At 34.8% G+C, this 17,392-nt stretch overlaps 2 protein-coding genes across 2 annotated transcripts in view; one reads left to right on the forward strand and one right to left on the reverse strand.

Annotated features, from left to right (window-relative positions):
* LOC124634601 (neuropeptide SIFamide receptor) overlaps positions 1 to 17,392 on the reverse strand; it is a 130,079-nt gene that overhangs the window by 14,764 nt on the left and 97,923 nt on the right. The window lies entirely within an intron of this gene.
* Positions 11,471 to 12,299, forward strand: LOC124634602 (A-kinase anchor protein 14). The gene is made up of 2 exons (XM_047170243.1): positions 11,471 to 11,521; positions 11,673 to 12,299. Exons 1-2 carry the CDS (start codon positions 11,510 to 11,512, stop codon positions 12,156 to 12,158), a joined length of 498 nt encoding a protein of 165 aa, XP_047026199.1. The 5' UTR covers positions 11,471 to 11,509; the 3' UTR covers positions 12,159 to 12,299.

Here is a 17,392-nt window from a genome sequence, read left to right on the forward strand (position 1 = left end):
AATAGATTTTGCTAGTGTCGTTTTTTCTGGCACATACTTTTCCGTCTTTACACCATATGAATTGAAAAGACTTGCCTAGTTGACTTTTAGTAGCGTACAATAGTGTTTTAAGGTGTTTTGTTAGAGCTTCTCTTACATATACACGAGTTTCTCCATTCTTTGATTGGGCTTCAGGTATAAGCGTTCCAACAGTAAGGTTTTTTTCTTTGCTGGCTCTAATCCATTGGGCTCGTGCGGCCGGTGTTTTCATCTCGACGATGATCGGACCAGGCTTGTCTTTGGACCCGCGCTGCCGTTTTGCTGAATGTACATCATTTGGGTTCGTATCCAGTTTCAGGGCTATGGTTTCGAGCATTTTAGGAATTTCATTCGGTGGGATTTCTGGCAAGCCAGCTACTTCCAGGGAGGATGAGAGACTTTTTTGTTCGAAATTGTTCATACCCTGTTCCAACGCAAGTACCCTCAGTTCTAAATTTTTATTTTTATTGACGAGATCTCGATTTTTATTTTCTAAATCTCTAATAACATTATTCTGCATTTTGATGGCTTGCTCGATAGTGGTAAACTGGTCACTTAGAAACTCCATGGATGTCTCGAGGGCTCTGAATTCATCCTTAAAGGTGTTTTTCAACTCTCGGGAGATTTCCGTAACCAACTTCCTCATGTTGATGGGCTGCAGGTTTCCTTCGGCTCCGGATTCCTCATCACATTCATCGTCATCTGGGATTAGGAAGGATGTCCTGCGGGAAAGGTTCTTCAAGCAGTCCTCGCAGCTCCATTCAATACCAGGGGAGCTACGGAGTGTATTGAGCTGCTTGATAGATAGCTTAACACAGGCTACATCAGCATGGACGGACTTATCACATCTACTGCAAACAAGACCTGGTTTAGTTTTTGTAATATTCTTCTGACACATTGAACACTTTTTTAGCACCATTGTGGGTAAACAGTAGACAATTCTTTAGCGATTAGACACGACCGTTCTCTACGAAGTACCGACGGGTATAAACGTCTCTTTTCCTATTACAACTATTTACTATGAACTTTTGCGTTCCATTTTTCAAAGTAACTAGCTGTTAAGGTTTTAAGAAAAAATACGTTAAAAAGAAGAAAATATTCCACAGACATCACAGATGAGGTAATAGAACCTATTGAAGGACGTCACCGGTACTAATGCCTATTGTCCAACAATCTAACTATCAAGATCTATCTATTATCTTCCTAAGACTAGGTAATTGATTGCACACTATGCGGGAGGCCTGTCTTCCAAGATTATGATCAGCATCCAAGGCCTGGTTATGCAACGGTTCTTATTAATTATGGTCTTTTAATATCACACTGTTTGATTAAAGTTATTCTTGTATTAAGAAGACATGGGCGTGCTCAAGGTAGATTGGCAATTTTATTTTTGTGACAATATTAATTTAAAAAAAAAAACTTCCTATAGTAAATATTACTTGGATTATTTGATGAACATTTTTGACCTATTCTTTCAATTGTGAAAAGTATGGGGTTACAGGTATATTAAACCAACGACCTACCGCAATAATTTTGTTTACGTAACAGCAATATTTGCCCAATAAATAAACTAAAGGCATTTTATTTCAATATACTTTTAATTAAACAACAGGCCACAATATTTAAAACTTATTGCTCCTATAAAGTTAAAGTTCGCAGAAAAAGAAATGATTTATGTTTCCATAAATCAGTAGGCTTGGAATTAAGCAATATTTCGATAACATCTATACCATAACTTAAACTTGGAAATAAAGTTTATAATCTTAAGAATCTAGACCTTTTCAATTGAAATTGCACCTTAGGCTCCTCAGCACAAAGTTGATTTTAGATTGACTATTATTGTGTTTATAAGACTTGTTTGCATAAAGTGGTTTTTGTAGGCATATCAAAGGAAATGTGCATTAGTTATTAGTTAATTTGTCGTTCCGTCTGTCAGCACAGAACAGTGAACATATAGACCAATATTAATTGACAATGACATGTGTTTCGTTTTTGCAAGCCGTTCAATTGATACTTATATTGAAATGTAAGGTATTAGTTTCGAGTTCATTGCTTAATAAACCTTCCTTGTGCAATGTACCCATAAGTATCAAAATCAAACTGATTACACAAACTTTGCACTCTTGACTCGAAACTTCAAAACGTAAAAAAAGGTTACGAAAAAAACATATCGATTTTAAAATATCAATGTATCTCAAATACGAAAGGTAAATCTCCTATTCAATAAAATTAATCAACGAATAAAATTCCATCGACCCTTTGGCCCTACAAATCATTGCAAAACAATAACCTCTTAGGATAATCTTCAATCTATTGAACAGAGCCTGCAATCAGGCGAAGGTCATTCACCCCACCTCTTACTATTGTAATCACTTCCTTATAAAGCTATGAGTTATCAGTTGATATCTGATTGAATGTTTTGCAAACTATGAGTATGGCGTCATTTAATAACATGTCTTTCTTAAGGAGTGTAATTAAATCTTTTGATTTCAATAGAGTTTCAATAATGGCGCAAAGTTAACCTAGAGGCATTAAAAAAGGAATATGAATTGTAGGTTATTGTGTACAACATTTTATTGAGTATCGACTAATATCGTAAAGACTATGCAATTGATCGTCATGATCATCAGCCTTTTATAACAATACTACAGGGCAAAGCCCTCTTCTCATACAGAGAAGCAATGAGCATCAATCATCACACTGGCTCAAGTAAGGTTGGCAATTTCAGACTATAAAGTTCAGGTTTTCTCAATGTCCAATCTATACTAAGGAAGTACATAAACTTAGATTTACAATACATATCTAGTACTCAATAAATAGCGCATAATAAACACTGGAACAAAAATAATGTATACGGAAAAAACAAATAATAGACCTAGATGCTAGTTCTAAAATAGCAGCTAGGCGTAAACATTGTATCTAGGAAGTCCATTTCTCAAAGTCGGATATTAGGCCATATGGGTCCATTTCCCATCTCAAGACTACTCCTGATGGTGAAAATGACCGCTGTGGCGTTACAGTTGTTCAAATGTTTAGTACTATGTCACATTTTATGTTTAATGGACCAATCAGTTACTGTCTTTTTCTTCCGCATTCAGTTTTAAGGCTTTCTCTATGGCTGTTTAGTTTTTTTCTATAGTGTCGCACTTATGAGTATGGAGGTGAACTTCTAGATTATCGGTTAGGTTAATACTGTTGTGATAAAGCTTATTCTTACTCGTATTTTCATTTTGAGAAGTTTTCTTTTGCGTTGATCATTGAAAAACAAAGATATCAATTAGTACTCTTAGTTTATAAACTTATTAATGTTTCAATACATAAAATAAGATACCCGTAACAAGACTTTTCCATATTTTTTATCAAACATACACTATCTAACAACGGCACATATAATTCATTAGTTCTTGCCACCTCCAAATATGAAGAAGTGTCAACAGTACTCCCGGGACAAACCATGGGTTTGACGAGGGTCAGTCCTTCACCTGAACACTATAGAAAATTACTGGAAAACAATAGTTTCATATGTCGATATGTTTTGTATCATTGCATTATATTTTCATAAGAGAAATCACACCTTTGTACGTTGATTTTCTTACTGATTTGCTGTCTCATAAATAATAGTGTATATCTTATAAGAATTTCCATATTTTTTTCTTAAAAAAAACTTGAAAGCATCTATGTATGAAGGAATTAGGTTTTATTTTACTCAATTTATTGTATAGAGAAGAACTATTACAAGTTTTATCACAATATTATCATTTCATAGGAAAACCAGCAAATATACGGTTTACATTTTTTCTAATAAAACGTTCAACAACTCCAATAAACTCAGGTACCATATGTCTAGGTTAAACCCATTTAGAGCTTACTAAAAAGCTTGTTCATATGATTTGGTACTTTCATAAAATATGATGCATCCAAAATGTCACCAATTTTTTAGGTGACTTAAAAGGTCAAAGGGAAACGTAGTTCTAAAATACGTGATATATGTAGATAGTTTACGATGTGATGGAATTTTTGTTTCTTTAATAAAATTGTGTTAGTTATGATTTAGAATAATCTAATTTAATTTTGGGACTCTCTAGTAATAGATCAAGTAACGTCCAACGGTTTAATGCAATAAGTATAGTGCTTTACTTAACCAGATCGTTTAACAGACATATTACATGAAACAAATTACAACCCATGTCACCATAAAACCTTATCTAACAAATATCTACTGTTTAATGAATTATAACCGACAAGTCTTCAAATCTCAACTACACAAATGAAATTGCTAATCTCGGCCTGACAGATCTGTATGAATACTCTGTCGCAACATCCCTCCTTCGCGAAATAAGACCAAAAATACAAGTACGCGAATAATTGTCGCAATCTGGGCCAATCAATAATTATTCATGTTCGGTATAAAAGGGTAGCTCTTTTGGCAACCACCATCAGTTGCAAGTGAGACTTCGACAATGCAAAATATTGTAAGTTGCAAGAGAAAGCTTCGGAATTTATAAATAGGGTCAATGATGAGCAAAACGGCGGTTTATAATTTATGCGCAGGATTTCACAGTACATGACATTAATAAAGTCACTCAAAATCGAAATAATATCTATTCGTGTCTAAAAAGAAGATGTTACAGTTTTTATCAATAAGAATGCATAAATTAAAATCATCATACATATTTGCTCTTTAAACGTGCAAAACTAAATGAAACTTCTTAAATCTTTTTAGATCATCATCAGCGCCATCCTGGCATGCGGGGCTGCCGCTCCTGCCTACCTCCTCAGCGAGCCAACCCACGTCATCCACTCCGTGCCCCTCACCAAGTCTACCTACACCCAGAGCAGCCAAGTAGTCGACCACGGCAGCACCCACGTCCTCCACCCAGTCACTGCCATCCACTCCATCCCAGTCGTCCACGCGAAGACCACCATCACCAAAGCTGATCATGTTGTGAGCCATGGAGGTAGCTACGTGCATCCAGTTCATTCTTACGTCATGCCTGTTCATGAGGTCTACCATTATCCGAAGACCACCATCACCAAGAGTAACCAGGTTGTGAACCACGGAGGTACTCATGTAGTTCATGCTCCCGTAGTCTCCGTGGCTCATACTCCCGTGGTATACCACTCCTCGCCTCTGGTGACCCTCAAGACTGGAGACTCAGCTGTGACTCACCACAGTTCCACCGTTCATGAAACTGTGCCAGTTGTGAAGTCAGCGTTGGTTGCTGTTCATCATTAAGTGTTTTTGTTGTTGTTTTGTGAATAAATGTTTTTATTAATGTAAAGCAGTTTGTTTCCTTTTTATTTTATTAAGGTTTTAACAATGATCTGTAGGCTGAATATCTTAATTTTAATAAAGGTTAATTACTAAAGTCATGTGCGAAATGTAACAATGTAAGGCATCAAGGTAGGTCATTATACCTAATTTGATGCAGTAACGTCAGAATATAGACCGAAAACTAAACAAAGCCATACAAAACTTTCGAATAAATCTGCAAAGTTAAAAATGACTTTGAAAAGCTAATAAATAAGTTTTGGAATATTAAAGATAATGGTATAAATAGACAGTAGCTTTTATCATAATTTATTTTATTAGAAAAAAGAGGGTAAAATAAAAACGCTAAACTTATAATTCAAGGTCAAACATAATTATAAGACTTTAACGAAAACCTTAATGAGAAACTTGACCTACGATCTATGAGGAAAATACCAAAAGTTGGAAAGTAATACAAAACGTAAGTAAGTGTATCAAAACAACGAAAGCGAATTAATACTTCATAATTAAAGGAGAACCCATTAAACTGTTATAGAGAAACAAAACTTGATTTACTTTTGCCTGACAAACAAAATTGAATAAGCAAATATCCCAATTACCATACACAGCGTGATTGATAGTCCAAAAGTTTTCTCACTAATCAGACTAAAAGTAAAGAAAACTAGACAGATTCCACTTCTTATTCCTTAGCAATAAGTCATGATATTCAAACAGGGATATAACGACATACATTAAGTGATTAAAACAAATTAGCACTTACTAAGGAAGACTAGAGTGCACTGAACTTTGCTCAAAATATTTGCGAGTTCACAATTTATTGATGAGTCATTCGTCTGTAATGACAGGGTTTAGTATAGATGGAGCAGTTTATACGTTTCGCAAGATCGTATTTAGTTAGATATTTTATGTCTCAAAGAAGATTCCTAAGCCTAAATAAAATTGTTTATGCTAATGTTTTTTTCGACAGTTGTTGAAGCGGAATACGGTTACAGCGACTTGAAGAGCATCCCTTTTACTGCTTAGTTACTACTATCTCTTACTTTTATCGTCAATTTTAGCTTCATGCCTTACATCGTAATTTTATTGTGTGCCGCAATCATCTTTCAATTAATTTATCTTATCTTGATTCTGTAAATTATATCAATGCTAATATCAATAGCACAAATTTCAACTACATTCAATTTCACATCATCAATTTAGCCAACTGCGTTATCATTAATCATACAAACAATTGCAATTTTGATGCAACATAACTATGATTACAGTTACCCAACCAATCTTGGTACATTTCTAACCTAGCTAATTGTCCAATCGCATGTCACAGTATTACTAAATAGTATCAAATTATTGTCTGATCTTACCAAGGTTATATTGCGAACATTTGAAGAGAATAGCAACATAGATCTGATATCGAATGTTGACAAGCTCGTAAGAAGTAATGGTATGGGGGAACTAGATGCCTATTGGGCTGTTAACGTCGATGTGATTTGTCCCCTTGATAAGGAATGAAAGAAAGATAGTATCAATGTTGCTTATCTTTTTCGTGGTGTAATAAAAGAGGTTTCGTGAGCTTAGAATGGAGAGACGTGTGCAATTAAAAAGATAAATGGGTCTTGTTAGAAAAGTTAAGCTACCAAATTGAATAATTTCCATTCGAAAGAAGGACCGTCCAAAGTACCTTGAAAATCCTTAAAAAATTAAACAATACATCAAAATGTTGTAAAGTTATCTTAAAAACGTGCATGAACTTGACATTCAGAGAAGTGTTACGAAACGCGCAAAGGCACGTGGCGCCACTGAGTTCTAAGATGCAGAAGTCTCACCTGTAGTATTACTTAGACTATGCATTAATATACGTTGATTAGTCTAATAAATAAAGGTCAAGACAGATATTTTCAATCTGGTAATCAGGGACAGAAAAAAAAATTGAGAATTTCGAATTCTAATACGATGGTCATGACTCTCGGGAGGTTAATATAAAATTTACTTCGACTTGCGAGTTAAGGCAAATTGCCAAAAGTTCCTACTATCGAAACCGATAACGTATCATGGGTCAGATCCTTAAACAATTTCGTGTAAACTGGACCTTCTTAACTAGCCTTTAGTTGGACAATCGTCTCCATAGTGTCAATTACACAGTGATTAATATACTGTAGATTATCTTAAGACGCGATGAATCGCGACACACTTTAAAATTTCATCATTGCGAAGATGCAAGCGAGTTTATGGTGTCACTGTCTTATACCATAGGCAAGTATAAAACGTTTAATGGCTTGGACATGGCGTCTTACCCCAATTTGTCTGAAAATAATAAAGACAACCCTGTATTGGGACAAATTAATTTTTTGTGCGCAGAGCAAAAATTTTAAGGTTCTTTAAGACCAAATTGTTGTCTCCAAAGATGGAAATATTTAAAAACCAGCCAAGAACGGCTATCTTATAAAATATCTTAAGAATGCCAATAGACGTGCAGATATGGGTGACTCTCAAATTGTTGATGATCTTAAATGCAATTTATTTGATGTGTTCAAAAGCACTGTGAGTACATAAAAGTTCCATAAATGAGCAATGGTCAACATTTTGGGTTATCAAGAATTATGTTTACGATGATATCAGACCTCTTAACTTATGAGGTTAGTGGAAACGTGGTGAAATACTATTTGGAGTCACGTGGTATTGCAACGTAGTTTTGAAGAGAGTAAGCAGTTACTATAGGAGGGTTTCAAGTGTTTTGGAAGTGACATTTATTTACGCAATGGAGTTTATTGTTGGATGTGTGCCAAGGGGTAAAGAATAATATTAGGTGTTATCAAATAGAATATTCAGCTATAAGGTTTGAGTTATAGATGTGGAGATTTCTGTTCATGATGAATCAGCATACAATTAAAATAAACATGTATGAATAATTAGCAATCAATTAATTTTGCACACATAATGAACGCTAGCACCAAAATTTCCATTTTGGCCTGCAATTATTTTCGATCACATTATAAATCTCGAGGCCTTGGATTACCAAACTCCCTTGAGACGTACGTACAGACAGAAAAAATATACTTCTTAATATTCATACGTATCGGCTGTCAGTAAAAGTAATTATTGTATTGCATTTATAATTCTACGTTAGATCAGCCTTGAGAAGGCCTTAGAAGATAGTGAAACCAGTCATACAAGTGTTTAATGATGGTTTGAAGGATGTTGTGTGTTTCAATGGTGTTGTTTTCGAAAAGTAAACATGGATATAACTTCCTCATTGACCTGGTGGTCATGATCACGATTGTTTAGTAGATCTTGAGATCCATGTCCAGGGCGCATATGTATGTAGCATTATTTCCTTAAGCAGATATTTTAGCTTGCTCATTATTCCGTAGGACTTGATCGGAAAACACCTAAAACATGATAAAAAAAAATCTTACTGCATTCTTCTCTAATTGCTTAGCTACTTCAGATTGAGCGGACAAAATCCCAAAAGTAAACACAAGCTTTGAAAAAGAGAGCACTTCGTCTGGTAGTACCCAAGAGACAATTTATCGCTTAAATCACTAAGCAGCCAGTACTTACAACTTGAACCAAATCCGTTAACTTTAATCAAGGAGCTGTAATAAATATCCCCAATCTAAACTAAGGAAATAAAAATTAGACACGCCATTAATTTTACAAGATCCAACAACATTGGTCTAGACTAGACTGGATGTTGATTTATGTCTCATATCAGTAGGACTCTCAGACTTTGTTGCTTTTAAATCCTTGAGAAACAAGAAATTTGGGAAAGTATCTCTTGAAGGGTGCATTGAAAGAAATAAATTAGGTACATTTTCAGTTTTGAATGCAAGTCCGACAACATAAGATCTGTTGGTTTTACGATCTTCGAGTGAATCCAATGTTTTATTTCATGTATGTTTTTCTTTTTTTTTCTTACTAGCACAAGTTGTATGATGTGTACAAACTAAATCTGTAACTGTATTTGCTCAATTCCATGTTCTTAGCTAAGGATTTCGCAGATTAGTTATACGTCTTTGGTAAAGCAACTCATTTGATTGTTTGATTTGTTTTTGGATTGGTGATCGTTATAGAAATAGAAATCGTTTATTTGCAGAAAATGTATGTTACAGATAATGGTGATAAATTAATTTATATTGTCTCAATACATTTCGCCTTACGGCATGCAAAGTATTTGTTGATGATAACGACTAGTCGACATTGACAAGAATTTAACTTAATTATATTAAAAAACTTATAATATTCAACATTTTTACGTTAAAATTCTACCCAAACTCTAAATAAAAATAAAAATCGACAAAACTAAAATACAAAAAATGCTAAATAGAAAAAAAACTTAAAAACTTAATGAATACAGAATAAAATTAAATAAGACTTACATTAAATTTTCAAAAGTAAACTCTACACTCATAACTTACTATTTACAGTAACAAATTTTAATCTAATATTCATCATTTAAGAAATCGTTAATGTTGTAATAGCATCTGTCCTGTAAAATTTTAACTAAAAAAAAAATTAAACTAATTTAATTTTTTATATTAATTAAACTAGTAAAATTTTAACTAGTTTATTTGTTACCTTTAAAAGGGAATTACTACTACTATGGCCTGATAACATCTATAAAAGATGATTAAAGCAAACGGATGCACCGTTTCAGGTGGTTTGGCTGTGGACTTGCGCTGATGGCTAACAAGAAGGGAATGGACCAGTAGTTATATCTTGTGTTTTATTGGATTGAAAGTAATAGTTGTCCTATTACCATAGGTTCTCAAGATGTACCATAAGTTCTCACGATGCAATCCTCAATCAGTTCTGTAATTGCACGGTGGTCTCATTTCATGCTTAACATCCATTCACTAACTTCCAACTCAAGACATAATAACTTAAACCAGTGACATTTAGCCAGCAAATAAACGACTACTTGAATTTTAACACCTCTGTAATGTTATTAATTGGAACTGTATAATTTTAAAATTAAACACTTCCAAGACACTCTAGATTAATGAATGGTATAACTTCACGTAGATGTATAATGTCCAATGAATTTTTCTTCATTTCACATTTAGAGGTCTTTAATTAAAAATATGAGGAGATTAATAAAAGTAATGATGTCCCGTCGCATCTGCTTCGAGCGTATTGCTGACCTCAAAATATCATCTGTGAAACATTTTAAGAAGCTGTCCTAGTATTCTTACCAAATATGGGATTTAAGTTTTTATTTTACAAAAATGGCTTACTTAAAATGTACTCACAAAGCTATTTGAAAATGAATCTAAAGATTTTGAAGTAAACTGTCGAATAAATAAACAAAACAGGCTATGCACTTATTAACTTCGAGCTACCTAGATAATATTAAAGAAGTACCATAAAATATAGGCTTATGAAGCAGTTTAGTAAATTGCAAAACTTGACACGAATAAACATCCAGCTGCCTCAGTAAACTCACAACAATACATTTCATATTTGGATAATGAACTGAATAAAAGTGATACCACAATAGACGAAGCACACCATAAGGCACCACGATTTCGACACAAACATCAAAGAGCATGTAGCAGAATAAAATTATGTTAACCATGAATACTCGCTTGTAAGTGCAAGTAGTCCATTACATAAGTCGAAAACGTATGAACTTGGCATCAACCTAAATACTGCGTCAATGTTTGTGTTTATGCATTCATTAATCTCGACAAGTTTGATGGCCGCCAGATGCGGGAGGTGAAAGTGGATACGGCATGTTATGATACTGAAGTAGATGATGATGGTATAGGAGAAACAATTGAAACGAAGTCTTCTAATGATGAGATGGCAATCAAAAACATTGAAACAAATTAATGGTTCAAACGATGTTTTTATACCTCTTTGTCAGATAAGTCTTTGTTATGGTGCATACTAGTAAATAATGTACAAGCTTTTCATTATTGTTTGCGTTTAAAGCTTCAGAGACATATTGTTAAAGATTAACAATACTTACAATTTAAGGTCCGAATCAATATTTTTTTGTCCTACAACTACTTCATTCACAAAAGCATTACCTCGTACAACTGATCGTAAGCGCTTACTACTTGCAATAATGCCGCCTCCACAAAGCTCTATAATTTATACAGTTTCAAGTTCATTGCGTATTGTCGATTTCGGCGGCGTGGTATATAAGGCCCGGTGGGTCAGTATTTCGTTAGATTACTCGACAGTACAGTCGTATACACATCTACCTCTTTAACCATGAAATCCTTTGTAAGTGTCAAAGTTTTGTGAATAAGGGTGTTTTGGCTTTACCAGTGTTTATTTGGAAAAATCTATTCACCGCTTTTCCTTGTGCAATCAGCACTAGTGATCCAACCTAAAGTTATATTGGTGCTCATACTTTTATTTTGTTTGCTAACAGGTTGCTTTCGCCGCCATCCTGGCCTGCGCCGCCGCCGCTCCCGGAGTCCTGCTGGCCCATGAGCCAGTAGTCGCTGTCCACTCCGCTCCAGTGGTGCACACCGTCCCAGTCGTGGGCTCCAAGACCACCATCACCAAGTCCAGCCAGGTGGTCAACCATGGCTCACCCGTGCACACCGTCCATGCCGTGCACACCCCAGTGATCGCTGCTTCCCCTGTGGTCGTTAAGACTGTGCATGCTGCTCCCATCGTTCACTCTGCTCCCATTGTCCACTCTGCTCCCATCGTCCACTCTGCTCCCATCGTCCACTCTGCCCCCATCGTCCACTCCGCCCCCATCGTGCACTCTGCCCCCGTGGTCCACACTGTCCACGCCGCTCCCCTGATCGTGAAGACCGCCCCCTCCGCCGTCGCTCACTCCAGCTCAGTCGTCCACCACGGAGCTACCGTCGTCAAGACCGTCCCCCTTCTTGCTGTCCACCATTGATTTGATTACCTTCAGTGAAGGCTAGACTAATATAAAAAATAATATATATTTTTTACGTATTTTTTTGGTTTTATTGTATCTCTCCTACTTTCAATGAAATATGTTTCATTTTTGTAGCGAAGCTCATAATTTTTAAAGCGTTTTATTATTGTTATAAAAATATTACTGGCAACCTCCATTTGCATAAAAGCTGAGGATTCAAGGATTATGTACTATCTATGTAGTTTCAAGAACGAAAATAACATAATTAGCGAGTTAAAAAAAAAAAAAGTTTCATAAAACAATTTAAGATGCTTCATGGCTTTAAGTAAACATATAAAAGGTTGTATCAACCCGTTTGAACCACTGACCCCTGTCAAGAATGTGCCTGAAAATATTCGCCATCATTCTTACTTAAGCAATTTATTTTTCATTGCATTTTGTAATCGTCCTAAAGAAATCTAGTCGGGATTTTTCAAGTAATTGGATTCGGGTTAATAGAACGTAGTAGTTCTTTCAGAAAATATTTAAATAAAAGGAATATTAGTTAATGGACTACGTTTCTTTAGTGGCTTAATTATGTTTTTTACTAGTTATAAACTTAGTGATGAAACATGCTGACCATTCGAATTCTACCAATTTTCATTTCGACTAATTTGACTGAATTGCAAACAGTTGGCGTAGTTCTTAAAAAACCGGCCAAGTGCGAGTCGGACTCGTGCACGAAGGGTTCCGTAAATTACAGTTAAATCAACCTATCTCAAAAACTATAAGAGATACTTTGATCAAACCAAAAATCGTTGAAAGAGTTAATTAGCATGCATCACCTCTATTTTTTTTAGAATTTTATACCCCGTAGTTATAAAAATAGAGGGGGGGGGACATACTTTTTACGACTTTGAGAGCTGATATCTCAAAAACCGTTCACTTTAAGAAAAATGTTTTTTAGAAAACTTTATATCATTTTAAAAGACCTTTCCATTGATACCCCACACGGGTATGTACATCGAAAAAAAAAATTTCATCCCTCAGTTACATGTATGGGGGGCCCCACCCCCAATTCTTTTTTTACTATTTAGTGTCATATTTTTGTAGCGGTTCATACAACACATATTCCCATCAAATTTCATCACTGTAGTACTTATAGTTTCCGAGTAAATCGGCTGTGACAGACGGACAGACGGACAGACGGACAGACGGACATGACGAAACTATAAGGGTTCCGTTTTTGCCATTTTGGCTACGGAACCCTAAAAAGACTACTACCTCCTTCTGAAGCTGTTGGGTAAAAAAGAAAATACAGTTCTTTCAAGCAACCTTATTTAACACATTTATTTCTAAGACACAGACACTCAAGATCTAGGTCTCTTACTGACAACAAATATGACGTTCAATAAATTCCTAATTAAGCTATTCAATATTTACACAACCCAGATAGTAAAAGAAACAGTAGGTAGAACAATATAAATGAGAAATACAAGGAATTGAATAATGATTTCAGCTGAAAAGTAATTAATTTGTTTCCGACTAATAGTGGAAGCTACATTTATTGGAAATGTTAACTAGATACGGTACGAGCGTCGTGCGCTAAGTGCCGTAACAGTATAGGATTGCGTTCGATGAAATTTTTATAGAGTAGTAGAAAACAGAGACTAAAGTACCTACATAATATTCTTTTGTTTTTTGACCGGTTTCAAAAAGCTGTAGATTATTATGGCCTTTTTTTTAGATCTTTTTATCTTCAAATTTAATTTTTTTTTCTTGCCTATTTATCTTATTTCCATATAACATTAAGAACAAACCAGGCACTTTCAGTATCAAAACAAAATTTTGCACACAATAATCTAATAAAATTTGACACGGGCAAAAGGGTTGTCTAGAAAGTTTGAAAGTAGATTTGGAAAGTACGGCTATTGAAAGGACTCCAATGGGTTTTGTAGGCGACTGATACACCTTTTTGGGACGCCATAGAAAGGTCGTTTGATGATATCTAAAAAAGGGTTTTACTTGACGCCACTTCAGTGTTTCTCTCATCTTCACTAATATTTCGTAATGAGTATGTGCGCATGTAGGTCCATTTGCGGATTCATTTCTCAGACCTTTAATATGATGTGTATTTAATTAATTAATATACAAATTGACATGTTTACTTAACTGACTTATCATATCAGGTTATTAAAAAAACAAACTTCAGCTTTTAAGGTAAGTTTACAACTACATATAAATCAAGTTGTATTTTGCAAAACTTGAGGAAAAAAGGTGCATAAATACCTGTGTAAGTTATAGCAATGTATCAAGTAGTTGTCAATGCAGAGTAAAATGTAAGTTGAGTTAAGCAGTTGTTGCCATATTTGTTCTGGTCACGAGTTGGCGCATCGCGAGGCTTCGGATGTTACCTAAAATTACATATACGAATACAGTAGGGTATTTTTATTAGAATAAATTAGTTCAAGATTGGATAGAGCAGAGCATTTAATAAAAAAAATATAGAGGATTGATAGTACATATGCAGATAAGTGTAAACAGCGGCTTAGTGGTACAAGCTCCACGTAAGTAGGAGTGTTCGGATACGATTCCAGCTTATTTCCAATGTAACTTTTCTATAGAAAATAATTTTCTAAAGAAATTTCAGGGTTTTAGTCAGGAAGAATTTGAAACTCACACCTTTCGGTGAATCTAAGACTTTTTTCAAGCCGTCTTTTATTGATCAAGGTATACCTAGGTAGAATTTTACAAAGTTCAATCAAAGAAGTTCAAACTTGTATTTTAATATTTATAATTGACATGTTTAATTCGATCATGGAAAATATTAGTTTTTAGCAGTCATCGCACTCCAAATTAAAGATCAAAGTAAACTTCTGACAAACACTTAATAAGAGTTAATTCACAAAGCATGAATAAATAAAACATGTTAGATATTTACAAAATTATCTTCTGAAAAATTCTTTGCTTTTCTATTACTTTGATATTGTTTATTAATATAACATTGCAAGTGGCATAGTTTGTAAGTTTACAAGCTTTTGAAAGTGGTTTCACCTGAATATCGTGGCAACTAGGTACTCCGCACACATGCTTAAAAAAACGCCTATAGCCTTTTTTCAACACATGGAATAATTTTTGTACTGAGCTACTCGTAATATTTCAAGGCAGTAGTTCCTGGAATAAATGCGTTCAAACAAACATAGAACCGACTAATTAGCAAAAAATCTTTCAACGTTACGTAACCCATTCATTAAGCAAAACTCAGCTTTAATAATATTCGGGTGCACTAAAAAGTTCACACTGATATTAAAGTGAACCCCGGGGTAAAGGTAGTCTGTACCATCTCTGTGTCCACACTACTCTATGCCTCAAAGCTATGCGAGGTACGCAGCGGGGCGCCGTAGCCACAAATTTGAGCAAGCATCTGATAGCCGATACAATGTAGATGCTGCAATCGGCAACTATGCGATGCTTGGACTCACAACTAAATTGCTATTACATTTTAATGATTGAGGGATAAACAGTGTAATTGTACTGAATTAAATTACTTTTAAGAACGAGGATGTAGTTATAAAATGTGAATAAATAAGTGCCCTGTTTTAAAATGTGTATTGGAATTTAGGTTCGTCGATTATCTTTTCTGTTCTCGATCTAGATAAGATGCAATATTTTTTGGGAATCCATTGCAGTCTACAGTCAAGTTTTCTGTAGTTTTAATGTTTTGGATAAATAATTAAATCTTTTTTAATGTTGCAAAAGCTCTATTATAAACGAACTCTGCCATTAAAATAGCCACAATGTTCTAGAATGTCCAGTTTAAGCAACAAAACTGGTGTTCCTACCTACATTAAAACGTCAACTGTACTTATTAGGAACATTCCAACTTAGGCTTAAAAAACTGCTAAAATAACATCAAGCCCATATAAATTGATGGACCTAGCATGGATGTGGCAGTCGATAGCCGGATCCGATACAATTTGGTTATTTCACCGATATATATCGGAAATGTATCGATTGGTAAGTGTTTTAGTAAACGATATTGGATTAAAGGTCGATGAACTTTGTGTTTTTTAGGGAAAGGTAGTGATTTGAGATTTCCTAACCGTCTTTTGGAGGAAAGGCTTTTAGTGTAACTGAGTGACACTGAACATCAGTTTATTGTATTTTTGTACTATGATTGCGGATTTTTATGCGATGCATCTTTTAATAGACCTGAATTCATTTTTATTTGACCGCGAGATTTAGTTACAATTTTGGTCGCACAGTTTCCTACCATTGCTAAGTTTGAGTGTTTTCCTTATTTCGGGTTTGATTATATGACAATGATCATATGACATATGACAGTAATTAAAGCAATTTCTATTTTTCTTCTTCCAGTCCTTAAAGGTACTAAAACCAGGGTATATAAATCATGCTTTCAATCTTTTCAGATAGTAATCCTGTGCCTCCTGGCAGCAGTCCAGTCGGCCCCCACACCGATACTTTTCTACCCAACATTCGGCTACCCACTGCCGTCAGTGTATCACGCACCTATCATTGCGCATGCACCGTTGATAACACATAGTGTGGCCTTAGCACATACGCCACCGATCCTTCATGGGTTCCATACGCCAATTCTGTTTTGAATTTGGAAGGCAGGGAGACTTGTGACATTATTTTTGAATATAATGGCATTTTGTTTTGTGCAAAGAAACATACCTATGTACCTGTTAGATTATAGGGTCCTAAAGCGGATCACACACTAATATGTGTAAAGCGACGCAAGGAGGGATGTGTCATTAAAATAGTGCTTGTACTTCATGTTGTATAAATCAAGTGTACTTTATGCGACTTAATGATTGTTTCTATAGATCAATCGCTTGTATGTGACCCGTCGTATGATATATAAATTAGTTTGAGGTTCAGATATAAAAGGAAAAGATGCAGATACGTTATACTTTTGTACCTATGTTCTGAGATTAAAGCAAGCATTTAGTGTTATTATTGCCCTTATGTGCCATAATAAATAATAAACGAATTCATATATATAATCTTGGATTCTTCATATTGATGTGTTATAATGTTACTGTTTAACTTGGTTACACTTACATAATGCTTACTCGAGTACCTTACTGTATCTAAAATCAAAATGTATACAGTTGTTCCTATACTAACAATTACACCCCACCGCTAATTATTGTACAAACTTTTATACCTAATAAATATTAAATAAATATATGATTTTACTAGCTTTTGCCCGCGACTTCGTTCGCATGGAATAGTGACTTCCGGCA

This window comes from Helicoverpa zea, chromosome 11, assembly GCF_022581195.2.
Source record: "Helicoverpa zea isolate HzStark_Cry1AcR chromosome 11, ilHelZeax1.1, whole genome shotgun sequence".
Classification (NCBI taxonomy): Eukaryota; Metazoa; Arthropoda; class Insecta; order Lepidoptera; family Noctuidae; genus Helicoverpa; species Helicoverpa zea.